The 25,906-nt window shown below is 53.6% G+C and overlaps 1 protein-coding gene across 2 annotated transcripts in view; it reads left to right on the top strand.

The window, feature by feature from the left end:
• Positions 1-25,906, top strand: part of PREX1 (phosphatidylinositol-3,4,5-trisphosphate dependent Rac exchange factor 1) — a 198,219-nt gene that overhangs the window by 163,677 nt on the left and 8,636 nt on the right. The window contains exons 17-33 of one of the 2 annotated variants that reach the window (XM_085004110.1): positions 1,115-1,207; positions 2,132-2,280; positions 3,912-3,997; positions 6,627-6,763; positions 7,446-7,557; positions 10,497-10,684; positions 10,951-11,112; positions 11,863-12,073; positions 12,508-12,784; positions 15,147-15,353; positions 15,498-15,586; positions 17,073-17,155; positions 17,330-17,420; positions 19,330-19,458; positions 21,039-21,080; positions 22,082-22,299; positions 24,681-24,780. In XM_085004110.1, the coding sequence (XP_084860236.1) occupies positions 1,115-1,207; positions 2,132-2,280; positions 3,912-3,997; positions 6,627-6,763; positions 7,446-7,557; positions 10,497-10,684; positions 10,951-11,112; positions 11,863-12,073; positions 12,508-12,784; positions 15,147-15,353; positions 15,498-15,586; positions 17,073-17,155; positions 17,330-17,420; positions 19,330-19,458; positions 21,039-21,080; positions 22,082-22,299; positions 24,681-24,780 (2,374 nt within the window). The remainder of the gene's footprint in view (positions 1-1,114; positions 1,208-2,131; positions 2,281-3,911; positions 3,998-6,626; positions 6,764-7,445; positions 7,558-10,496; positions 10,685-10,950; positions 11,113-11,862; positions 12,074-12,507; positions 12,785-15,146; positions 15,354-15,497; positions 15,587-17,072; positions 17,156-17,329; positions 17,421-19,329; positions 19,459-21,038; positions 21,081-22,081; positions 22,300-24,680; positions 24,781-25,906) is intronic. The other variant, XM_021078040.2, reaches the window with a different exon arrangement.

Raw genomic sequence — 25,906 nt, 5'->3', positions numbered from 1 at the left:
CTTTTGCATGCCATGGGAGCAGCCAAACAAACAAACAAACAAAAAAAAACCCCCCAAAAATCAACTCTCTTCCTCATTTCATTCAGCTCTCATCTGAGATATCACCTCCTCTGGCCCAGGCCATGCCACATTCTCTCTCTCTCTAAGTGCTTTATTTTAATTCTAACTGCTTTACACTCCCTGCATCACAGTCTGTTTTTTGTTTGTTTCTAGTCTGTCTCTTGCACTAGACAGTCAGCTGCACCAGGGCAGGAACGATCTGTCTTGTTCGGTGCTGTTAATGGAACAGTAAGGTACCTGGTCCAGGTAACAGGCAGCAGCGCAGCAAAATGTCCATTGAATGAATAAATACATTTCCCTATATTCCCACCACCGCTGACCCCAAACACCCCACATGCCTGTCATCCTGTGATGGGGAGAATGCTCTTCCTTAAACTCCAATCCTGTCCCCAAGTTCTTGGTGGGCTGGACACTTTTGGATAGATTTTATTCCTTAAGCCAGTAAATGTTATTGAGCACCTGCAGTATGCCAGCAGATGAGGAGACAGCAGGGCGGAATCAAGGAGCCTCTGTCCTCAGGTTGGGAGGAGGAAGGGGAGACAGCAATGAAAAGTAAACAAGGAATGCCTGTTGTGGCACAGTGGTAACGAACCTGACTAGCATCCATGAGGTTGCGGGTTTGATCCCTGGCCTTACTCAGTGGGTTAAGGATCTGGCGTTGCCGTGAGCTGTGGTGTGGGTCACAGTCGCAGCTCGTATCTCACGTTGCTGTGGCTGTGGTACAGGCCATCAGCTGTAGCTCCAATTCGACCCCTAGCCTGGGAACCTCCATATGCCGTGGGTGTGGCCTTAAAAAGGGAAAAAACCAAAACAAAAAACTAATTGAACACGTGGTCCGTGACGGGCCAGGGACAAGCTAGCAATGGGTCTTCCCTTGACAGTGAGGTGATGTGTGTTGTGCACCTGCTGCTTCCTGGGCGCTGCCTGGGTTTACTCCTTCCTGCCGCACCTCACCCCCACCCCTGGTAGATCTGGGGCATGAGGAGCCCACAGGGTCCTGGTCCCGTGGGGGCCGAGGTGGGGCCTCACTGTCTCTCTTATGTTGGGCCCTCAGATCCTGCCCCAGGAGGAGGACTATGGCTTTGACATCGAGGAGAAGAACAAGGCGGTGGTGGTGAAGTCGGTCCAGAGGGGCTCGCTGGCTGAGGTGAGGCTGCTGAGAGGGGTGGTCGCCCTGGCACGGGCTACATGATGGGGGAGCTTTACGTGGGTATCTCTCCTTACTCCTGGAGGCAGGCTGGCCTCCTTGCTCACTGCCCTTGTGGGGAAACTGAGTCTCGTCTGCCGTGTCTGGGGAGCTGGGATCAAGCCCCAGGCTCGGGGCGGCCCCCAGCCTGTGCCACCAGCTCCCTCTGCTGGCCTCATGGGGTGGTGCAGGAAACTCCCCAACAGTCTGAATCGGCTCTGATTCTGGAAAAAAGGAATGGCCAGCGGCTTGCATAAGACAAGCGTGTTGCTCTGACACGGATCGGATGCAAGGCCTGGAGGAGGAAGGCCAAGGATTCGGCCCCAGGTCCTCTCGGCTGTTCCCAGGGGGTGGGGAGGTGGGGGGGAGAGAGGCACCTGCCTCCCTATCCTCGTGCTCTGCTTGCCTCCTCGTGACGATGCGGGATGCATTTAGATGCGGGTAGTAGCCACCTGCGGCCTCACAGCGGCGAGCCCGCGGCCGCGTATTTCACATACGTGGTTAGGAGGTGGTTGTGATCTTGGTTCAGTGTCCACATCTCTTCACCATTCCTGGTCAAGCTCTCGTGGTCTCAGGGTGCCGGCTTCAGTGCCTGGTGTCCTCACACGGTGGGGGGGAGGCAGGGGCAGGCTGCCTGGCAGCTTGTCCTCAGGGAGCATCGTCCCTCCCGTTAGCGCCCCCTGCAGGCATCCCTTCACAGCTCATTGGCCAGAAGGTGCGCCACCCCCTTAGCTGTTTACCGCAGAGGAGAACGGGGTTGCCCTGCTGGGCTCACTCCGGTCACACTTGGGTCCTGGGCTCGGCTCTGTGCTGCCTGAATGCACTCAGGGCTCCCTAGTGACGAGGGGACGGGGCCAGTGACCTGGGGTGTATGTCTCCCCCAAGATGGCCGGCCTGCAGGTGGGGAGGAAGATCTACTCCATCAACGAGGACCTGGTGTTCCTGCGGCCCTTCGCCGAGGTGGAGTCCATCCTTAACCAGTCTTTCTGCTCCCGCCGCCCGCTGCGTCTCCTGGTAGCCACCAAGGCCAAAGAGTGAGTGTCCCCAGGAGCGGGGTGTCAGGTGGAGGAGGTGCCCGAGTCCTGGGGTGGTGGTGGGGCCCAAGCTGTCCTGGCTCCCTGTGCTTGGGGCCCCTTCTACAGGCACGTGACACGGTGCCACTGCCTTTGTTCAGTGGACAGATGTGTATCGAGTGCCCAGTGTGGGCTGCCTGGTGTTTCAGGCTCTGGATCCAGCCCTGCCTGGATGGATCCAACTCCCCCCTTCATGGATCTCAGTCTAGTTGGAGGGCAGAGCAGGAGACAGACGAGGACAGACAGACATACTGAACCCAGTGGTACCAAGCATGGACCAGTAAATGCAGCTGGACCAGGAGGTGGGCTGTGTGGCGAGATGCAGTCAGGAAGAGGCCACTGAAAACTGAGGCAAAGACCTGAAGGAGGTAGAAGAAGGGGTCCAGCGAACTACTGGAGAAAGGGTTCCAGGTAGAGGAAATGACAAGTGCAAAGGCCCTGGGGTGGAACCGTGGCTCGTATGTTCAAGGAAGCTAATGGGGCTGGAACAGAGTAAGTGAGAGGGAGAGTGGGCGATGAGGTCAGCCAGACAGTGGTGGTCAGGCCTTCACCCGTGGTCAGGACCGTGGAGCTACTGGAAGACTGAGCAGAGGTGAGGGGCGATCTGATGTAGATTCTGGCCGAGTCCGGCTGCAGGTGAAGACTAGATAGAAGCAGGGGGAGTGGTGAGGAGGCTGGTGGCCCGGCCCGGCGTGGCAGCAGTGGGGGTGGTGACAAGTGGTTGGGTACCAGATATGGCTAGAAGGAGAAACATCTTCTATTTTAAAACATGTGCATTTGGTCTTCACGTCTCCCTTCTATTTAAGGCAGATGCTCCCAGTTTTCTATCGATGGGAATGATGGAAGTTTTAATAGGATTACTTCAGTAAAAAGGCAAGCCAATTTAGGAAAAATGATTGATTGGTTGGTATGTGGAAGGGGCAGAAATCACCAAGGTGGAACATACCTGGTCCAAGTTCCAGAAACACCTGGAGTTTGAGAACAGGCCCCCAAGGTGGCCTTATCTGGCTGGTTGGGACGATCCTGAGGCTCAGAGTGGGGGACCTGCCCTCAGGAAGGAAGCAGATGACAGCAGCCAAGTCCCTGGATTGAGGACACCTGATGTGCAATTGTGGGCAGGTGTTGCCCGCTCTGTCTCGTGTTCCACCCGCAGAAAGGCCAAGACTGGGCTTTCAAACCATGCTCTCTGCGGACACATGGGCATTTTCCCAGAATCAGCGCCAAGATGTGCTGGGTCACTTGTCACCCTCTCAAATCCATGATTACTGAATAAAACCTTCACTGACTGAGGTGCTGGTCTGGCCATCACGAGGCCTCCTGTCATCGAGAGAGAGATGGAGAAGGGGTGGGAGGGTGATGCAGAATTTCTGTGCGTGGAACTAAGTCTCCAGGGGCAGCCAGGTGCTCCTCATTAATTGAATACACTGTGCTGTGGGCTCTGCTTAGACGAGGTTTCTGTGCATATTTGGACAGCCTGCTGCTGCTCCTCTTCTGGGCTGGATTTCCCAAAAGCCTGGGAGGCAGGGGCTCCCTCAGGGTGGCCCCTAGTGGACCTGCTTCACCTTACGGCTGCTTTTGCTTGGTTGGTGCAGGATCATCAAAGTCCCCGACCATCCAGAGGCTCTGTGCTTCCAGATCCGGGGAGCTGCCCCGCCGTACGTCTACGCGGTGGGGAGAGGTGAGCAGGAGCCCAAGAGGTGGAGAGGGGGCCTTTGGGAGAGGGGTCTGTGTGTGTGTGTGGAAGGAGTTCGGAGGCTCCCAAACTGTCATTACCAGGCCTGAGCCTCTAGAGCACCGTTAGCACTTACCTTCTTTGCTTGAAGCCAACGTTGGCAAATGCGAACGCCTGTAGGGGTCAGGCAGTTACAAAGGGGTGACTGAAAGGAAGACACTAGGGAATGGTGAGGATTATGGCAAAGCGAAACAATGCATGTTCACTTAAAAAGGGACTGTTTTTCTTCAGCTCAAGCTCATTTTTACCAGGCAGGAAGGGGGCTTACTCTTGCCAGATTTTTATTTATTTTTTTAAAGAAACCAGAAATAGGAATTTTGGCCACAGTTCTGTGGCCAGATCCAGCACATAAACCAACAGTTAGAGACCTCTGCTTTCTGTATTGTCTTCTCTTATGTGCTGTTTAAGGGGTTACTATGTCTCAGAGATGAAACCAAATAGACCTGAGATGCCGGGTTTCTAGCCCTTTTTACATCTGAGGGCCCCACTTTTTTTTTTTTTTTTTTTTTTTGTCTTTTTGCTATTTCTTGGGCCACTCCCGCGGCATATGGAGGTTCCCAAGCTAGGGGTCGAATCGGAGCTGTAGCCACCGGCCTACGCCAGAGCCACAGCAACGCGGGATCCGAGCCGCGTCTGCAACCTACACCACAGCTCACGGCAATGCCGGATCATTAACCCACTGAGCAAGGGCAGGGACCAAACCCGCAACCTCATGGTTCCTAGTCGGATTCGTCAACCACTGCGCCACGACGGGAACTCCCCACTTTTAAAATTTAAACCATCATTGTCCACTCTTATGGTCATAGCTGTATTTTTAATTAATTAATTAATTTTTGGCCACACCCGTGGCATGTGGAAGTTTCCAGGCCAGAGATTGAACCCACCCCATAGCAGTGACCCAAGCCACTGCCGTGACAATGCTGGATCCTTAACCCACTGTGCCACAAGAGAACTCCCACAGTTGTATTTTTAACATGTATTGATCGAAAATGCATGTCATGACGGAAAGCTACTAAGGATTTGTTAAATTTTTTTTTTCTTTTTTGGCTGCCCTGTGGCATATGGAGTTACTGGGCCCAGGATCAGATCTGAGCCACAGCTCTGGCAACCCAGGACCCACTGTGCTGGGCCAGGGATCAAACCTGCATCCTGGCGCTGCAAAGACGCCCCGATCCTGTTGTGCCACAGCGGGAATGCCAAGAATTTGTTACTTTTTTTTTTTTTTTTTTAAGGGCTGCACCCACGGCATATGGAGGTTCCCAGACTAGGGGTCTAATTGGAACTATAGCTGCTGGCCTACACCACAGCCACAGCAACCCAAGATCCGAGCCGTGTCTGTGACCTACACTGGATCTTTAACCCACGGAGCGAGGGCAGGGATCGAACCCCAAACCTCATGGTTCTTAGTTGAATTCATTTGAGCCACGAAGAGAACTCCAAGAATTTGTTGATATTTTAAAGTGGGTTTTTATTTTGCTTATCCCTAAAGCAGCGCTTCTCAGCTGGGAGCAGTTTCGCTCTCCAGGGGCATCTGGTAGTGTCTGGAAATGGCCTTCCTTGTTACAGCTTGGGGTGGGAGGCTACTGGCCTCTCTGGGAAGAGACCAGGGATGATGCCCAGGACAGCCCCCACCACAGGGCGTTATCCAGCCCAGAGTGTCAGTGGTGTGGAGGCGAGAAACCCCGGCTTAGAGCATCGCAGAGAAGACTAGGTGTTTATGGGTAACTGGGCAAAAACACTAAAACAGCTGATATTACCTGAGTATGTACTAAGAGCCAGGCATGGAGCTAAATGCGTATGTATTTTAACTCACCTAATCTCTCAAGAACCCTATGCGTTAGGTGTGTTTAGTGTTTTCATTTTTACAGATGAGGAAACCAAGGCACAGAGAGGTTAAGGAACGTGCCAAAGGTCACACATGTGGTCAGTGGCAGAGCCAGGGTTTGAACCCAAGCCCTTGGGGTCCAGGCCTGTACTCGTCGCCATCACACCATGCAGGCCTGTTGTTCTCCTGTGAACAAAGCTTGACATTCATTGGCATTTCTAGACCCTTCACACAAAACCTTGGGGCCCAAGCCCTGCAGTTTGGGAATCGTGCAATAGCTGAGAAACATACACTTGGGGTCTGGTAGACCTGGTGGAAGCCTGGCCTATCCTAGCCACGTGACCTGGAATGGCTCGCCTCTCCGAACCTCTGTTTCCCTGTCTGCAAGATGGGGCTGCTCCTGGCCCCAGTGTCACGGTTTTTGCAGGACTTTGAAGGAGAGCAAGCTCTAGAGTGAGGCGTTCCTGGCTTCAAGTCCCACCTCCCTTGCTGTGTGACCTTGGGCTGGTTGCTACTTCTCTGAGCCTCAGTCTCTTCTGCTGCAAAATGGGAATGCCAGCACCTGTCCTGCCCCCTGGCGGGGGAGTAGAGAGTAGCTCTGGGGTGGGAGGGATGGAGGTGGTGTTGGGGGCGTTGGGGTGGCGGGTGGGGTGGGGGACAGTGTTCATCAGTTTACCTGCCTGCCCTTGCCTGGCACCACCAGCGCCACCCAGGGGCGTCCAGCCTCAAGCACTCCTGTCCCCCCCTTAGGCTCCGAGGCTGCGGCTGCAGGGCTCTGTGCCGGCCAGTGCATCCTGAAGGTCAACGGCAACAACGTGACAAGTGATGGAGCCCCAGAGGTCCTGGAGCATTTCCAGGCATTCCGGAGCCGCCGAGAAGAGGCCCTGGTGAGCCACCCAGGAGCCTCGGGGATCAGGGACGCCCTACTCATTGGGGTGGGGGCTGAGGGCCACCCTCCCTTCTCTGGGGAAAAGCCTGAAGATACCACAGCTTTGGGAAAAGTGGGGCTGCCTCCCTGGCAGGGCTGAGCTAGGCTTGGGCTCTAGGACTCATCTGCTTCCTTAAACGTCCTGGCCTCAGTTTTCACAGCTGTGAAATGGGTGTGATAAGTAAGACCCTCTTTTCTTACCACACAGGCACCTTGAGCAAATAGTCACATTGATGGTAAAAATTGATATGATACTTGTGTTGGGGGCTGAGGGTCTGTTGGCGGGTGATGCTCATTTATTGGCTCATTTAACAAGCGTTTATTGAGCACCTACTATGTGCCTGGTGCATTTTTAAGCCCTGGAGCCACAGGAGAGACAAGGTCTCTGCTCCCTTGGAGCTGACTTACATTTTCAAAGGGTCCTCCTTCCCTGACTTCTGTGCAGAGTATAGACTATATCGGGTGACGGCTGAGTGTGATGGGAGGTCCCTCAGGAAGGTTCCAGAGCAAAGTCTAGGAGGGCTCTCTGAAGGTGGTGTCGGCAGCAGGGTAAAAGCCTGAGCTTTGGCATCAGGGAACAGCATGTGCCTTGGCCCCGTCCCACCCTCCCTGGGCGCCCCTCTTACTCTGCTCTCTCGCAGGGCCTGTACCAGTGGGTCTACCACACCCATGAGGATGCCCAGGAGGCCCAGGGGGTGCCCGGCGAGGACCCCAATGGCGACGGGGCCCAAGAGGATGACCAGCCCAACTCAGGTAATGGGACAGGTGGGCAGCATGACAGAGATGCCGGCGGGGACCAGGACCTCTTCTGTGTCCCCTCCTCCCCATCCTTCTCGACACCATCTGCTCTGCACTAGTCTCTAATCGCTGCTCTAACAAAGTACCCAAAGCATAGTGGTTTGAAATGACACGCATTCATTAGGTTATAGTTCTGGACGTTGGAAGTCCGAAATGAGTCTCACTGGGCTGCCATCGAGGTAGGGCAGGGCGCGGCACGTTCGTCTCTGTGGCTTTACAGAGCATCCATTCACTTGCCCGTCTCAGGCCCTAGAAGCCGCCTGCTGTCCTCGGCTGGTGGCCCCCTCCCTCCGCCTGCAGAGCCAGCAGTGTTGGTCTGAGTCCTGCTCAGACGGCCATCTCCTGAAATCTGACTCTGCCGCCTCCATGTGCCCATTCAGGCCTCTTGTGATTACACTGGGTTCACCTGCATCACCCAGAACAGCCTTAGTGTAAAGTCAGCTGGTTAGCCATCCTATTTCCTGCTGCAGCCGTAATGCCTCTTTGCCAGGTAACCGAGGGGACTCACAGCATCCAGGGATGGGCCGTGGGCTCCTTCAGGGCCGTTATTCTGCCCACCATGATCTCCCACATTTCTCTGTCTCGCTCCACCTCAGCCCTGACCCCCAGACTTGTGTTTCTGCCTGACACCCCTGGAAGCTTCATGGGCATCGCAGACTTAGCACAGCCAAAACCAAACTCCTGACCTTCCGCTGCCTGGTCCGAGCCACCATCTCCCTCACCAGGACTATAGCGGTGGCCTGCTTTCTCCTCTCCCTGCCTGCCCTGCCTCGCCCCCTACTGGCCAGTCTCAAAAAGTAGAACAGAACCTTCCACTGGCTTCCATGCTATGCAGGGCAAAGACCAAGTCCTTGCCATGGTCTTCCAGACCCAGCCTCGCTCCCCTGCCTCACTTCTCCTCACTTTCCCACTTGCCCTCTCTGCTCTGCTCTGTCTATCCACCCTCTTGGTCGTAAATGCCAAGTGGAATCCTGCCCCAGGGCCTTTGCACTTGCAGTTCCCTTTGCCTGGAATGTTCTCCCCCAGAGAACTTTTTTTTTCTTTTTTTCTTTTTTAGTTTTTATGGCCGCACTCATGGCATATGGAAGTTCCTGGGCCAGGGATTGAATCCGAGCCACAGCTGCAGCAATGCCAGGTACTTTAACCCACTGCTCTGGGTTGGGGATCGAACCCGTGCTTCTACAATGACCCGAGCCACTGCAGTTGGAGTCTTAACCCACTGTGCCACAGCAGGAACTCCCCCCAGAATACTTCTGACCTTATACCCCTCACCTCACTCAGCTCCCTGCTCAATAGTCACCTCCTCAGAGATGCCACCGTGAGTGCTGTACTTAAATAAGTCCTTTCTGTCCCTCGGTGTCTCCTCACCCTGTTTTATCTTTCTTCGTACTGTGTGTTAGTTAACATGCACCGTCCAGTTATTTATTGTTTTTCTCTATTTTCTCCACTAGAGTGTAAGCTCCCTGAGGACAGGCATTTTGTTTGTTTCATTCCTTGCTGTGACCTCTGAGCCTAGAACTGAGCCTGGTACATAGTAGGTACTCAGTGGATGCTTGTAGTTTGAATAACAGCCCTCCTCTCCAGTCCGTCCTCTAGACTCTGCCCGGTACTTCCGGGCTGGGGGTGGGGACAGAGGCGAGGGAGAACCAGGGGCTTTGGAGCCTGTGTGACTGACAGCTCTGGGCTCCTTGCTGGTCACATTGTTGGAGTCAGCAAAGAGCCAGGGTTTATGGGGTTGTCTGGAGAGCTGTCCCATGCTGCTGGAACATCCAGCCTGGCAGAGGGACCTAAAGGGGACAGGCCAATGGGGAGGGGGAGAGGCTAGCTGGCAGCTCCAAGCTCAGTTTATGCCCCTCTGAGAGGAAAGGGCTGTGGGCTGCCTTCCCAGCTTGTGGGTGACCACAGTGATTACAGTAAGCTACGCTGAGAGGGGCTGACAGTTTCCGTTCTTCTCTTCAACATGTAGCAGCACCTACTGTGTGCCAGGTACTCTCCTAGAAGCTGGAGATACATGAGTTGGCAAGGCAGACAAGGGTCCTTGCCCTCAGGGCACTGGGATGAGGGGAGCCAGACAATGAATAAAAGAAAAAAAACATTGACAAGTGGTGACACAGTATGAGGGTGAGGGGAGAAAGAGTGATGGGGTGAGTGTTGAGAGGTACACTTTGGAGCAGGTGGAAAGGAAAGCAGTTCACTCCAATAAAGTACCTACTTACTTCTTAGATAGATCACTGTCTAGCTATGTGGCCTTTGAGGAGTCACAGCCTCTCTGGGCTTGTGTTAATTAGATCTGAAATGGGCTACATAAAAACATTGGCTCAGCAAACTAGAAAGTCTGAATAGAGTCAACAAGCTTCAGGTTTGGCTTGATCCAGCACTTCATATAATGAGGAAGCTGATTCTCAGTTCTCGGCTCTGCTCCCTCTGTGTTGATTTCCCTCTTACATGCTATTTTCTCCACCCGGTGACTCTGGTAACTTGGAATCCAGTTGAAAAAGAATATCTCATCTTTGTAGCCTGAACAGAAGTCCTAGACTTGACTCTCATGGGCCCAGCTTGGATTACAAGCTTGTTCCTGAACCAGTCACTGTGAATAGGGGAAATCAAATATGCTGATTGGCTAGGGCTTTGCCACTGGGGGAGGGTGTGGATGGGGGGGTATCCCCTTTTCTGAGCCACATAGCCTGGGAATGGGGCGCAAGGGTTTGATTCCTAGAAGGAAAATCTTCTGCAACAGGAGATGGATGATAGTGGGCTGGCAAAAGTGAACAGAGCTGCAGCCCAGGCTTCAGTCACCTTCATGTGTCCATACGAGCCACCCACGGTGCTGGGTCAGAGGGCTGGCCTGCAGGTTGGTGCCTCTCCTCAGGGTCACCTGTCCCTTTGGCTTCCAGACTTCCCCCTGCTGTCCCTGGGTCCCCAGCTGAGCCTGCAGGAGGACAGCCCTGTGGTCAGCCTGACGGTGGATAACGTGCATCTGGAGCATGGCGTGGTGTATGAATATGTGAGCACAGCAGGCATCAAGTGCCACGTGCTAGAGAAGATCGTGGAGCCCCGTGGCTGCTTCGGCCTCACTGCCAAGGTCTTGCTGGGTGCTGCCCTGCCCTGGGGGGAGGGAGTGGAGTAGCCCGATTCCTATGTCCTCAGAGTTAGCCTTTAGCCCTGAATCCTAGGCCCTGGCCTACCACTTGGTAGCTGTGGTGCTTAGGAGACTGACTTATCTCTTAGCCTCAGTTTACTCATCTGTTAAATGGGCCAGTAATAGACTTGACCTCCTAGGACAGATAAACCCCTTAAGATTCTCCCTGGTGCACAGTGAGTGCTCAGTAGCTGTTAATGTTTCTACAGATCCTCGAGGCCTTTGCTGCCAATGACAGTGTCTTCGTGCAGAACTGTGGGAGGCTCATGGCCCTGAGCAGCAACATGAAGACCATGTCCCACTATGAGTTCCGCAACATCTGTGACACCAAGCTGGAGAGCATCGGCCAGAGGATCTCCTGCTACCAGGAGGTGCCTTCACCCTGCAGGGTCTCACCTTGGGGTTATTTCAGTTGTAAATGTCCAAACCCAACTCAGCTTAGCTTAAACAAATGGGATAATTTATTGGTTTATAATACTGAAAAGTCCAGAGGTGAGCTTCAGGCAAGGTTGTATCCAGGCACTCAAACAGATATCACCCTGTTATAAAAACAGGGCCTTTCTCCTCCTGTTGACTTTGTTTTCTTGTGTTGGTTTCACTCTCAGGCAGGCCCTTTTCATGTGGTGTCAGGATGCCCGCCTGTCCCACGCCCACCCCACCCCCTGCCCGGCGCCCCCCCACCCCACCCCATAGCTCTAGCCTTAGAGCTCTAGCCCTAACCTCTTCTAGTAGAAAAGGAACTCGATGAGAGCTCTTGTTGGCTTGGCTTGTGTCCCTTAGCTAGCCCTGTACCAGTCTCTGCAGGGATGGGGAGGCAGCCTTACCTGAACCTCAGGGACCATGGGGCATGGAGAGATGGTGCCTCCAGGATAGCTCAGGTGCAGCAAAAATGGGGAAATGAATGTGGGTAGGTTCTCAGTGGCCTCCCGTTTCTCCAGGCCTTCCCTGAAATTTGGATCTAGTGAAACATGGTGCAGTGGAATTCACTTTTCCATTCGGAGCTACTGACATTTTGTCCACTTTCAGAGTGTCTAACCTGGGCCAGGTTGAGGTGGGTACTGGGGGTGGGCCAGAGTTCCCAGACCCCTGAATCATGACCCCATGTCCCCCACCTTTCTCAGTTTGCAGCTCAGCTAAAGAGCAGGGTCAGCCCACCCTTCAAACAAGCACTCCTGGAACCCCATCCACTGTGTGGCCTGGACTTTTGCCCCACCAATTGCCACATCAACCTCATGGAAGTGTCCTACCCCAAGACCACGCCCTCAGTTGGCAGGTCCTTCAGTATCCGCTTTGGTAGAAAACCCTCCCTCATCGGCCTTGACCCAGAGCAAGGTAATTGCATGTGTCTGTCAAAAAGCGTGTTCGGATCTCACACTGCATATAGAAGCATGTCTGAAAGCTAGCTGTCCAGGGCTGGAATGGTGGCACCTTAGTCTTCAGGGATCCAGGCTCCTTCTTTCTATGCTGCCATCTCTAGATGTTGCTTTTATCCCAGTGGATTCCTCATGGAATAGAATGGCTGCTGGAGTACCAGCCATCATGTCTACATATCAGGCAGGAAAAGGATAGTTGGAAACATGTTAGCACCAAACCAAAGATCTCTTACTGAAGTAATTTAATGTATTAAAAGAATATTTAAAAGAGAAACTTTTTACACTTATTGTGGTCCTTAAAATGGATTTAAAGGGTTTAAGCCCCTCTGTCTAAGGAGCTTGTGGGGTGTCTGGGGTTTGGTTCCTGCTGAGCTCTCCCCCCCTCCACTGCAGGTCACCTGAACCCCATGTCCTACACCCAGCACTGCATCACCACCATGGCTGCCCCGTCCTGGAAGTGCCTGCCTGCTGCAGCGGGGGACCCGCAATGGCTGGGTCTCAACGACAGCAGCTTTGGGCCAGCTGGTGGAGCCCTTGGCCAGGAGGACCGGGGCCTGAGCTTCCTACTCAAGCAGGAGGACCGCGAGATCCAGGATGCCTACCTGCAGCTCTTTACCAAACTAGATGTGGCCCTGAAGGAGATGAAGCAGTATGTTACCCAGATCAACAGGTGAGCCCTGGGCCTGGGAGGGAACGGGGCGGGGTGGGGCGGGGTCAGAGTCAGGATTTCTCAACCTCAGCCACATCGCCATTTTGGGAGGGATCATTCTTTGGGGCGGGGGTGCTGTCCTGCACACTGTGGGATCCCTGACCTCTACCCACAAGATGCCAGCCGCATCCCCTCCCCCAGTTGTGACAGCCACAGGCGTCTTCAGACATTGTCAGACGCCCTCTGGGGGACAGAATCATCCCTGACTGAGAACCGCTGCTCTAATGAGAGCACGGACGCAGGCAGCGGGGCATCAGTAGAGCCTAAAACTACTGGGTGAAAGGTTTTGGGGGACCTTTGTCATTAATGTTGCAGAAGGAGAGATGGCTGGACATGATGTCCCTTTTGCTGCGATGCAGCCGGACACATGCACAGCACCACCTGCCGTCCTGTCAACAGAAATCACCCCGTTCTCTGATCAAAGTTCTGGGCCTCACTGCTCAGCTGGAAGACGTGGGGTGTAAGGGAGAGTGAAATGCACTCCAGGGACGCAGTTGGCCAAATCGAGGGCAGGCAGTTCCAGACGACACATGACCCAGTTTCTATGACAAATAAATGAGGGGGACGCAGGTACAGGGAGGAGGAGGCAGACTTGAGAGACGCAGCCACCAAATGCAGCGTCTGGACCTGGTTAGAGTTCTGTTTCTAAGACACCATCTGTGAAAAGACACTTTAGGGACCATGCGGGCTGCTTGGGGTGGGAGCTGGATGGTGTTACGGAATCATTCGTTGTGTCAGGGGTGGTGATAGACTGTTGTGTTTACAGCAGTGCTTCTCAGCCTCGACACTTTTGATGCTTGGAGCCAGTGGATTCTCGATGGTGGGGTATTTAGTGGCGTCCTGGCAACTACTACTTGGAAACCAGTAGTTTCCCCGCCCTGCATTCTCGTAACAACTAAATATGTCTCTGGACGTTGCTGAATGTTTGCCCCTCAGGAAACTTGCTAAATTGCTAACCATTTCCTGGGGTGGGGGAGTGGGGTGCAAAAATCCCCCCCAAATGAGAACCATTGCTTTACAAAAAGTTCTTATGTGCTAGAGACACATATGGAACTGTTTATAGGGAAAATTATATGACATCTTAAGTTTGTTTTAAATACTCCAGAAAAAGAAAAAGTGACAGGAAAGATTGAGCAAAGAAAAGTAGATCCTAAGTTGCCATTGTTGAAGCTGGCAGCTGGGTACCTGGAGTTCATCATGCTGTTCCTTTTCCTTTCGTGTATGATGGAAACTGTCCATGATAAAAGAAAAAAATAATGTGGAGTCTGGAGCCAGCAGGCCTGGGTTTTATCCTGGCTATGCCACTTTTTAGCTGTGTGACCTTGGGCAAGTCACTCAACCTCTCTGAGCCTTTATGGTCTCATCTGTTAAAATGGGGCTTATCATAGTACTGACCTCATGAGCTAGAGTAGGATTATATCAGCCAGGGCTTCCTGATCCCTTACAAGGCACCAGACACTGTCTTAAGCACTTTATATATTTGAACTCCTTAATCTTTACAGCAGCTTAGGACATAAATAGTGATATTACTCTGTTTTACAGAGGAGGAAACTGAGTCTCAGAGAGGTTTAATAATTTAGGTCTCTCAACTAGGCAATGCTAGCATCAGGATTAGAATCTCGGGTCTGTCTTAAAAAACGGATAGTTTTAGGAGTTCCTGCTAAGGATCCAGTGTTGTCTCTGTGGCAACTCAGGTCACTGCTGAGTTCGATCCCTGGCCCAGTTCAGTGGGTTAAGGATCCGGTGTTGCCGCAGCTGTGGTGTACATTGCAGCTACAGCTCAGATTTGATCCCTGGCCTGGGAACTTCCGTGTGCTGTGAGTGTGGCCAAAAAAACCAACCCAAAAAACAGCTATAGTCTGAAAAATTATACTCTGTACTAGGAGTTGACACAGTATGGTCTATGGGCCAAATCCATCCCACTGCTTTTTTAAAAAGTAAAGTTTTATTGGAACAGAGCCATGCCCATTGAAAAGAATGATGTCTTTGGTGCTGTCACAGTACAGAGGCAGAGTTGAGCAGTTGTAACTGAGACCATGTGGCCCTTACAGGCCACGTTTCCCAGTCACCTTCTTTGTGGCTTGGCTGTCAAGTGAAGACCCTCTGAGTCTAACGCCACCTACCGGAGGGATGTGTATGCACATCTGCAGAGTCACTGCAGATTTTCAGGGAAGGGATTTCCAGGGACGGGACACAGAGCATTTGATGGCTCCCTCTGCTTAGGGTCAGAGGTGAGGCCTGAGGTCAGGGCCTTGCCTGGGCCCCTGGTGGTGAGTGAAGCCACGGGCTTGTGCCTTTAAGTTCAAAGTCTTTACTCCCACAGGCTGCTGTCCACCATCACGGAGCCCACCTCGGGTGGGTCCTGCGATCCGCCCTTGACCGAGGAGGCCTCATCCCCTCCACTGGTCAGTGAAGAGAGCGAGATGGACAGGACTGACCACGGGGGCATCAAGAAAGTGTGCTTCAAGGTGTCCGAGGAGGATCAGGAGGACTCGGGGCACGACACCATGAGCTACCGGGACTCCTACAGGTGGGAGCGGCCCCGATGGTCTCGTGGGGTGTGGTGTGGACGGCCAGGGGCACAGCGGACACTTCCCAGGAAGCAGGGGCTGGGGCTGGGGCTGGAGCGTGTGGTTCTGGGGGTGCTCATTCCTGCCCTTCCCCCTCTTTGCAGCGAGTGCAACAGTAATCGGGACTCCGTCCTGTCCTACACCAGCGTGAGAAGTAACAGCTCCTACCTGGGCAGCGATGAGATGGGGTCCGGTGAGTACAGAGGCTCCTGCCCCAAGGTGGGGGGTCCTGCAGTGGGGTTTAGTTTCGTTTATTTAATTTCGTTAAGCTTCGCTCCATGTCATATTCTTTTCTGCTGCCTTACGTGTAGTCTGGGCGTGGTTTCCTTTCCTTCACGCGTTCAGCAAATGCTTGTTGAGCCCCTGGTACGTAGCAGTGGATGAAAAGACAAAGACCCTGGCCCTCGTGGAGCTGACATTCTCTGTGAATGCCAGGGACACGGAACAAATAAAAGCATACATGACACAGGTACAGGTGGCGATGAGGGCTCCGTTATCGCTAAAATAGAGTGACCTAGTGGTTTCCCTAAATGGCATGCGCTCAAACCAAAAATCCAGATGACACACGAAAATTCAAAAGAGGTACATAAAAATAGGTCAGAATCTCAGCTCCTCCCCCGGGAATGACCACTGCTGACATTTGGGGTCATCTGTGAATATGTGTTCCTTCATAGATGGACATGTGGGTGGATGGCTGGATAGACAGAAAGACATAAGTGCGATTTTGATAGGAGATCTCATCGTGACTCAGAGGGTTAAGGACCTGCCTAGTGTCTGTGAGGACGCAGGTTCAATCCCTGGCCTTGCTCAGTGGGTTAAGGATCTGACGTTGCTGTGAGCTGTGCTGTAGGTCAAAGATGAGACTCGGATCCGGTGTTGTTATGGCTGTGGTATAGGTCAGCAGCTGCAGCTGTGATTGACCCCTAGCCTGGTAACTTCCATATGCTGTGGGTACGGTCCTTAAAAAAAAAGAGAGAGAGATTTTATAAACTAGATTATATGTTCCTTGGAACTTTTACTCAAAGACTGAAATTTGGATTTTTTTAGCTTCTCAAAATTGCATTCGTGAATATGATACACATCCACATGTTCATAATTCAAAAGGCATGTCACCTGGCCTTCCAGTTCCTAGGCCCCCACTGTCACTGCTGCCCTATGCTGTCCCTCCAGAGGTAGTCTGTGCATAAAAATTTAATTTTAATTACCCTTCAATGTAACAGGAGAAAAAGGAGCTGAGGTAAAAATCAGATACTGCTGAACTTTAAATAAATATTTCATCTCATAAAACATGCAGCCACAAAAACTGTTCCTGGGGAGTTTTGGGAAGGAGCTTACATGTGGCAGCTGATTTAGCTGAAACAGCCAGGGGATGAATTGGGGGACCTGGGATCCAGTTCCTTCTCTCTGGCTCGCTGGCTCCTCATCCGCAGAGTGGAAGTAACAGTGACTTAAAATTGTGCAGTGTTTTGGTTCCTCCTACCCACTTTGCAGGTGAAGAAACTGAGGCTCAGAGAGGTCAAGTGATTATATCGTGTCACACAGCCAGGACCGGGGTCTGTCTGCTTCCACATCTGCTGTGGGTTTGGGAGCTCTGTATCTACTTTGCCTTCTTGGGAAAGAGGCTGGGAAGGTGTGCGATGGGGCAGGAGTAGTTGGTGACTGTGGTTTCTTCCTTCCAGGGGATGAGCTGCCCTGTGACATGAGGATCCCGTCAGACAAGCAGGACAAGCTCCATGGCTGTCTAGAGCATCTCTTTAACCAGGTAGGACCTTTATCCCAATCTTGGCCTGACCTTGAGTTCTGCCCATCACCCCTGGTCAGAACCCATACACCAGGAGCCAGGGCAGGGGGTGTGGGTCACGGGTCCCTGTGGGTCAAGGGTCAGGACCTGGAGGACCCTGGGAGCCACACTAACCTACAACTTGCTGCCACCCAGGTGGACTCCATCCACGCCCTCCTCAAGGGGCCCATCATGAGCAGGGCTTTTGAAGAGACCAAGCATTTCCCCATGGATCACAGCTTGCAAGGTGAGCAGACAGGTATCCCCAGGCAGGGCCACGGGTGACATCCAGCATCCAGCAAAGAGAGCCTGCGATGGGGGACGTGTGCTGGATGGGGTCAGCCCTCCCCCACGCCCCCGCCCCTGGGCCATGTTCTCAGCTTTGCCTCTCGCCTTCCAAATGGCCATGGGCTGGTCCAGGGACAGTTAGCAGCTTCAGCCCATGAGCCAGAACTAGCTCATGGCCTGTTTTTGTACAGACTGTAAGCCAGGAATGATTTTTCATTTATAATGAGTTGTCACAACGAAAGAAAGAAAGAATGTATATGTGCCAGAGGCAGCATGCCCTGCCCAGCCTTAATCAGTCCCTGTGTGACCCTTTACGGAAAAAGTGTGCAGATCCTTGGCTGCTCCCTGAGCCTTTCAGCGCCTCCGTCTGTCCATCTGTAACACGAGGTTAAGGACTGGAGCGGAGTTGGCTGAACCTCAGACCCTCCAGCCCTTTTATCACTTTAGGCATAGTCAGAGACAGTCACAGATCTACTGATGTTACATTTGCTCAACAATATTCATTTACTGCCTATATTTTATTGATAGAACTTGTCTGAAACAATGTCTCCCTTTAAAAAAATGTAATTTTGAAAGGAACTTATTAAACTCCCTGGAAATGGAAAAGCAGTACAACATGCCATAAAATAATGATGACCATAAGGATAAATCCAATGGAAAGAACAACAAAAATGTGCTTGTGCTGTAGTTGGGCCACTGTTGCCTGCCCAGAGTTCTTTGTTCTTTATTCATGAGGGGGATTAGTGCATTAAAGTGCTAAGGATTTACCAGCACCAAACTGGGACTTTCTCTTTGAAATGATTGTGAGAGAAGGATTTGACATTTATGTCATTCTACCTACTTTTCCGCACATTTTCCCATCCATCCGACTCTCCATCCATCCACCCGTCTGTCCTTCCATCAGTTCATCCTTCCATCCATCCTTCTACTCATTCACCTACCCACCCACTACTGTGCCCTTATCTCTGCAGCCTCCCACCACCCACTTACCCCCACCCACTTACCCGCCGTCCCCATCTGCTCACCCACCCGTGCATCCATGTGTTCATACATCCAGTAAATAATGCCCAAGAACCAGCTTGTGCCAGGCCTTGTGCTGGCACTGGGGACCATGACACTGCCCCTGACCCCAGGGAGCTTCCACTTGGGTGCAGGAGATAGGAAAAGAAACAGGTAGTTCTCCTAATAAGGCAGGGAGTGGTACAGAGTTGGGCTGCCCTCCTGCTGTCTCAGGAGGTCTCTGGGATGGACCGTAGAAAGTGGAAACATCAAACCCAGAGGCAACCAAACCGCAAATATCTCAAAAACCTGGGACTTTGTAATGGAAGAGGCCAAAGGAGCAGGGGCCTGCGTCTGCCTGTCTGGGGCTAGGTTCAAGTCCCAGCTCTGTCACTACCCTGCTGTGTGACTTCAGGCAAGTCACTTTCCCACTCTGTGCCTGGACACCCTCCTCTGTGCCGGGAAAAGGTTACACTAGGTTACAGCTCATGTACCAGCTTGACTGGTTGTGGCTATGCAGAGGTGGTTCCTGAGAATCCTTCTGTCACTACCTTCAGGCAAAAGAATGCTGTGATTGATTTGTGAGGTCTGGTTGGTTGTACCTCTTAGGGGTCACTGCCTCAGCCTAGCAGGAAGCAGTGCTAAGATTGACTAGCGATGTCTGCCACAGGTGTGCTTCCATGAATTAGCGGCAGGCTTATCATGTATTTGCCGTCTGTGGACCAGTTAATACCCAAGAGTCCTGCAGCATCCTTGATCTAGGATTCTGAGCTTTGGAATCTAGTGGTGGGACAGAGGCCTTTGTGCCACCATTTCCCAAAGCTACCTAACTGTCCCTTTCCTGCTCTCGTGTCCCTTTCCTGCCCCAGAGTTCAAACAGAAGGAGGAGTGTACAATCCGTGGCCGGAGCTTGATCCAGATCAGCATCCAGGAGGACCCCTGGAACCTCCCCAATTCCATCAAGACCCTGGTGGACAACATCCAGAAATATGTGGAAGGTCAGTTGGGCAGGGAAGGATGCGACGTGGAAGTTTTGTGGTGTTTGGTTCCTAACGAGGAACATGGAAGAGTCAGGAATGGCCCTCCCCCCCGCCCCCTGTGGCCCTGGCGCTCCAGGTGCAGTGAGAGGACGCGAGCCAGTGCCCCTCTCCCAGACGTGTCCTGCCCTGGGCGGGGCCTGGGACAGTTCGGGAACCACGGATGTGGGGTGCTGGGGACTTCCTTGCAGAGTCAGGAGGCTGGGAGGCCTTCCAAAAATTGTGGATTTCATTCATTTCTTTTGTTCATTATCAAGGTTACAAGTTGGGGGCGGGGGTGGAGGTACAGGTCCTGACTCAGGCCCATAGTTAGGTTTTTGATGCTGCGGTGTTGAAAAATGAGAATCTGCTGCCAGCGTTTATAATCCAAGATCCCACATAAAAGCCTGTCTTTCTGGCTATTCTCGAACAATCAGAAGATCTGGTGATAACCGGCTCGCAATCCCACATTCACACTTGGCTGGAGCTGAGTGGTGGCTCCAGCTTGAGGTGGAGGAGGGGTGCCTTCCAATCCGCGTGGTTCCCACCACGCCCTGCGGCCTGGGCTCTGCATTACCTGCCTGGCCCTTGGCAGCATTTGAACCTGGAACTCCTGAGTTAGAAGGACCCAGGCCAGGGAGACATTTAACCAGGTCAGCTAGGCCATGACCCCAGGAACAGCACCCTCTGAGTAGGAGGGGACATCTTTGCTGGCCCTGAGCTGTCCTATTTTCCAGAACTGCCATTGGTTAAGAGCATAGGCTCTGGAGCCAGATGGCCAGTGCTGGAACCCCAGCTCTCCCACTTATTGGCTGTGTGACCTTGGCAAGTTCCTTGACTTCTCTGTGCCTCAGTCTCTTCATGGGTTCACAAGGCTACCCCCCTCAGGGTTCTCGTGAGAATTAAATGAGCCAATGCAAAGAAGATGCTTAGCGCCCTGCCTGGCGCTGGTAAATCTCAGTGAGTGCACGTGGCTGTTGTCACCACACCCAGCCCTGCGTCTTGGCGCCTCCCCAGGACAGAATGTATTTCCAGAGGCCAAATCCAGAAGCCTTTCAGATTTTTCTTTTAAGCCCCTTCTGGGCCCAAGGGCCTTTATTTGAAGGAAGGAGACCAGGATGTGAGACCTGCATCTGGCAGGTGTGAGCTTTGTCTCCACGCGGGTAGGGCTTGGCCGTGTAGGATGTGACTACTGAGCATGCGTGTGAACGTATGTGGCCTGAGTGGGCGCCCACGTGAATGTACATAGGTGTGTCAGTGTGTGCCCATGCACAGGGGGGCTCTGGCCCAGGAGTTGGAGGGGTGGGTTTCAGTCCCCGTTTGGCGGGTGTATGTAAACAGGTGGGGTGCAGCTCACAGTTGAGCTTCCATCCCCCGGAGGTCTGGGGGTTTCTGGAATCCGCCCAACGTCAATCAAAGCTTCTTGAGCATGACTGTGTGTACCCACTGTCACCACTGAGGAGTCAGAGCCCGAGGGCTGTGGGGAGGGCCCAGCTCTGTTCCCTCCTGCTCACCGCTCACTGCTCTCATCCCATCTCCCTTCTCGGTCCTTCTCCTTCCAGATGGAAAGAACCAGCTGCTCCTGGCCTTGCTGAAATGCACAGGTGAGGGCTTTTGGAAGGGCACCTGTGGTGTGCACCCACTCACGGCTGCTGGCTCTCATGACTGCAGCCCAGGGAGGCCTCTGCTGGCCAAGGTTGACCTTCCTGAGGTCATTGGGGCCTGCACGGGGGAGGCAACACGGTGGCCTCTTGCTCCTCCAAGAACTCCTTAGACCTCACTTCTTCCCCTTGTGTCCAGGGGACCAGTCTCAGGGTCCCGGAGCCAGCAGCAATGTCTCTTGCCGCCTCCCAGGCCTTGGCGATCGGGACGGGGACACGGGATAGTGCACCCTTGATTAGGGAGGCTCTTCCCTCAGCTGGGGGCTTCCTCCCCAGCAGACAGAGGGGAGCAGGGGGGTTCATGGTGGGCGAGGACAGTCTTGGAACATTGGAGGTGTTTTCAGACCCTCCTTTCCTTCCAGAAGTTCTCAGACAAGCAGCAGCTAGAATAGGATTGAGGTCAGAATCGTCTGAAAACCCACTGGCCAGATTCAGTCATTGAAAATAATCCCTTCCAGGAGGTTGGGACCCTGAATGACTGCCCCCAGTTGGCCAGTCCTGGAAATCATGTCACGAGCAGGCGGCAGGGAAGTGGGGGTGGAGGGCATGACGGGAAGAAGACGTAGTTGTCAAAATAGAGGAAGCGGTAAACTGCATTTCCTAAAACATGGAGCTTGGCATCACTGTCATTCTCAGGCAAGGCCGAGAAATTTCCTAACAAATGGAGAAACAGCTGAGGGTCAGGGTTTGGGGAGAGCCTTTGGAAAATTACAAGTTTTTTTTTTTTTTTTAAATAGGCAGACGGGTCATTCAGAGTTGAGTTTCTTAGCAAATTGGCTTGATTTTGGAGAGATGATGTTTATGGAATTGGCCTTGGGGCCTGGGATGAATTAATTTTGGCAGGTTGGCCCCAGAGAGGTGGTTGGGTCTGGGAAAGGGGGCGTTTCTGGGCCCTGAGGTCACAGGAGCCCTGCCCGGCGGGGTCCTGCCCCCTCTGCCCACAGACACAGAGCTGCAGCTGCGAAGGGACAGCATCTTCTGCCAGGCCCTGGTGGCCGCCGTGTGTACCTTCTCTGAGCAGCTGCTGGCAGCCCTGAGCTACCGCTACAACAACAACGGCGAGTACGAGGAGAGCGGCCGGGACGCCAGCCGCAAGTGGCTGGAGCAGGTGGCGGCCACCGGTGTCCTCCTGCACTGCCAGTCCCTGCTCTCGCCAGCCGTGGTGAGTAGGGGAGGGGGCGGGCTTGCTCACCCAGTTCATTCATTCAGCAGTTATTTATCCAGCGCCACTGTTACAGGCCCTGGGGACCCAACAAGGGACAAAACAGAGAGGTTTTGTAGGTGGTCTTATATCCTAGTTTTGGGAGGCAGACATAAGCAAGTGAGGAAGAGGAATGGTATAGACCAGTGGTTGTTACCAGGACAGTTTTACCCCTGGGGACACTCAGCAGTGTCTGGGGGCATTTTGGGTTGTCACAACTACGGGAAGGGGTCGGGGGCTACTGGTGTCTGGTGTGTAGAGCCAAGAATGCTGCTAAACCCCCTGCAGCACACAGGATGCTCAGCCCGCCCCCCAGCACAGTTACCTGCCCCAGGTGTCAAGAGTGCTGCAGTTGAGAAACCCTCATACTTAGTGATAAGGGGAAAAATTAAGCTGGGAAGAGAATGAGAAGGTCTGGGGTGGTGGCAGTTGAAAGTTTCCATAAGGCAGCCAGTGAGGGCCTCCCTGAGAAGGTGACATCTGACCTAAGTGCAGGAGGGGAGGGCTGAGCCAGGAGGACACAGGGGAGGAGCCTTCCAGGCAGAGCAGCAGCTGCAAAGGCCCTGAGGCAGGAACTTGCACACAGTGTTTGGGACACAGTGAGGTGCCCATTGTGGCTGCAACAGAGCCAGGGGAGGGGAGGAGGGAGGGGAGTCCTCACTGGGGTCTGACTGTGCGGGTCTCACCGGCTGTGGTTGGAGTTTGGCCGTTACTCTGAGTGGGTGGGAGCCGGGGCAGGTTTTGAGCAGAGGAGGTCCAGGATCTGACTTTGACACTTAAAGGATCCTGCAGGCTGTGACGTGGGGAAGCTGGGAGGCCAGTGAGCAGGCTTCTGTGATCATCCAGGTGTACTTCCTCGGTGCCTATAGCATCTCGTGGAGTCCTCGAAGTGGCCCCAAGGCAGGTGCTTACCACCTGCGCAGTTTTTAAGGATGAGAACACTGAGGCCCAGGGAGCCAGGTGTGCCCCTAGGCCCAGTGCCCCTAGGCTGCCCTGCTTTCTCTGCATCTCCTCTTTTGCTCCGAGTGCCCTACCTGTTCAGGGCTCAGAATCAGGATGGGTCCCTTTGGGCCCTGCGCTTTCTAGGCACTGCTACCCAGAGCCAGTGCCCCCCACAAATACAGCCAGCAGCAGTGTTTGCTCTGTGCTTTTTGCCTTGCCACCGTGTGCCCAGGCCTGAGCTTCCCGCACCTCTGCAGCCCTGAGCCTCTTGGAACAGGCTGGGCCGGGCTGGAAGCCATAGCTGCGGGCAGGTGGGGACAGTGTGCCCTTGGTGCAGCCTCTGCTGGCTGATGTTGCAGATGGGCACCTGCCTGGTGGAGACCCCCCCCCCCCCGTCACTTGGTTCGTGGAAGCCCCAGCCCTCACTTCCCCCTTCTCAGATGAGGATACTGGGCCCAGTGTGTTAATTCACCGACTCCAGGATGTGCGGGCCCTGAGCTGGGTGCGGGGGCTGAAGCTGACTTCCTTGTTGGGGGAAGAGGGAGGAAAGCTGGAAAGAAGGGAGGTTGTGCAGAAGATTTAGAGGCTGATGGGGTGTCTTTGGATTTAAATGGTCAGAGATGGCTTCTCTGAGGGGGTGACAGAGAGGCAGCTTCGAAGCTGAGACCTGAGTACAAAGACCATTAGCTTGGTAAATGGTCTGAGGAAGAGTGTGCCAGGCAGAGGGAACAGCGCGTGCAGAGGTCCTGAGCAGAGGCCAGCATGGCTGGAGGGGAGCAGGCCCGGGGGTCAGGGCTACATCTGCAGGGCCTGGGACTTGATTCTGGGCGCAGAGGCGGGTAGTGGTTCAGAGGCTTTGAGGCAGGTGAGTAATAGCATTTGAGGTAAGTTTTTAAAAGATAACTTGTTAGTCCCAGAGGACCCCTGGCAGTCTGTCCCGGGCTGCCCCGCTCCCTCTGCATCTCTGGTTTTGTCCCTGCCACCCTTGGTGAGTGGGGTGGAGGGTGGCGATGCACTGTGAATAGGGTCGGGGAGGGAGAAGTCGAGAAGCCCTTGCAGGGTGGGGGCCTGGGCAGCTGAGACGGGGCTGCCGGGGTAGGTAGAGGACAAAGACGGGGGCATTTATCTGGGCCCGGTAGGTTTGAATGGTTCAGCAGGGTTGGCAGGATGGCCCAGGGAAGAGGGCTCCCCGCACAGGAGAGCAGAGATGGGCCCTGACCTGGGAGGTGGGGGACATGCCTGTGGTGAACACGACCTCCCGTCCAGCCCTGGAGAGCCCCGCACAGGACCTCATGCCAGGTAGGGCCACAGCGGATGCGCGGACTAGAGCTGAGTCCCAGCATCCTGGAGCGGGCCCCGGGCAGGGCTGGCGCCCGACACGCCCTGTCTTCCTCCTGCAGAAGGAGGAGCGGACCATGCTGGAGGACCTCTGGGTGACCCTGTCGGAGCTGGACAATGTCGCCTTCTCCTTTAAGCAGCTGGATGAGAACTATGTGGCCAGTGAGTGATTCCTCCGGCCCCCTGAGAGTCAGCGTTCTGGGGTAGAAGGGCCTGCTCTGGGGTCACCTGCCCTTCCCCCTGCTGCCAGGCCAGCTGCCCAGGGTTGACCGGGGACCCAGTGCATTCAAACCTCATGCTCCCACCTTACATGGAGAAAGAGGCTCTTTTTATATATACTCAGCCATCAGCAGTAGCACTTAAAAGGGAGTAACAGCCAGGACCCAGTTCTCATGAACACTCCTGAGACAGCCTTTGGATGAAGATGTGCTAAGATTTGCTAAGAATTTACACCGTAATTAAGTTTCTTCTTTCCTTTCTCTTTCCCTTCCACCCATCTTTTCACTCACCCACCCATTCATCTACTCATCCACCCACCCACCCATCCATCTAGCCATTCACCCCATCTGCTCACCCATCCATCTAGCCATTCACCCCATCTGCCCACCCACTCACTAATCCATCTACTCATCCATCATCCATCCACCCACTTATCCAGCTACTCATTCACTCCATCCATCCACCCACCCATCCATCCTTCCACCAACCCATCCATCCAACCCCCCATCCATCCACCCACACACCCATCCATCTATCCACATACCCATAATTATGAGCACATAAGATGTGTCAGGCTCAGTTTTAGGTTCGGAGGTGAGAGAAATATGACCGTGGTTTCTGCCCTCCTGGAGTTCACAGTCCAGCCCAGTGGGTCTCAGCTTGGCTGCACTAGAATTAAGTGGGGAGCTTTTCAGATATGCCCCGATCCCAGTCCCAGCCCTGGCGATTCGGATTCCGTTTGTGGGGTGGATCCTGGGCTCTGGGATTCTGGAAAACCCAGGACTGAGAACCACTGGGCTTGGTTCCAGAGCTGTGGTTCCGAGTGTGATCCCCAGACTGGCAGCACCTGGGAGCTTGTTAGAAAACCTGGTTCTCGGGCCCATCCCACACCTGCTGAATCTGAAACTGAAAGTCGAGCCCAGAAATCTCTGTTAACAAGGTGATACTGAAGCATGCTTGTTGAGAACCACTTTTTTTTTCTTTTTTTATTATCACCTCCCTGAGGAGCCTGTTTAGACAATTTTTACACAATTGCCACACCCCTATGAAATTTTAATATCATGGATAT

This window comes from Sus scrofa, chromosome 17, assembly GCF_054392235.1.
Source record: "Sus scrofa isolate SSC_HxYL_T2T_F1_AM1 chromosome 17, Sscrofa_HxYL_maternal_Yorkshire_Landrace_v2.0, whole genome shotgun sequence".
Taxonomy (NCBI): Eukaryota; Metazoa; Chordata; class Mammalia; order Artiodactyla; family Suidae; genus Sus; species Sus scrofa.
This window is presented reverse-complemented; position numbering and strand designations above follow the sequence as displayed.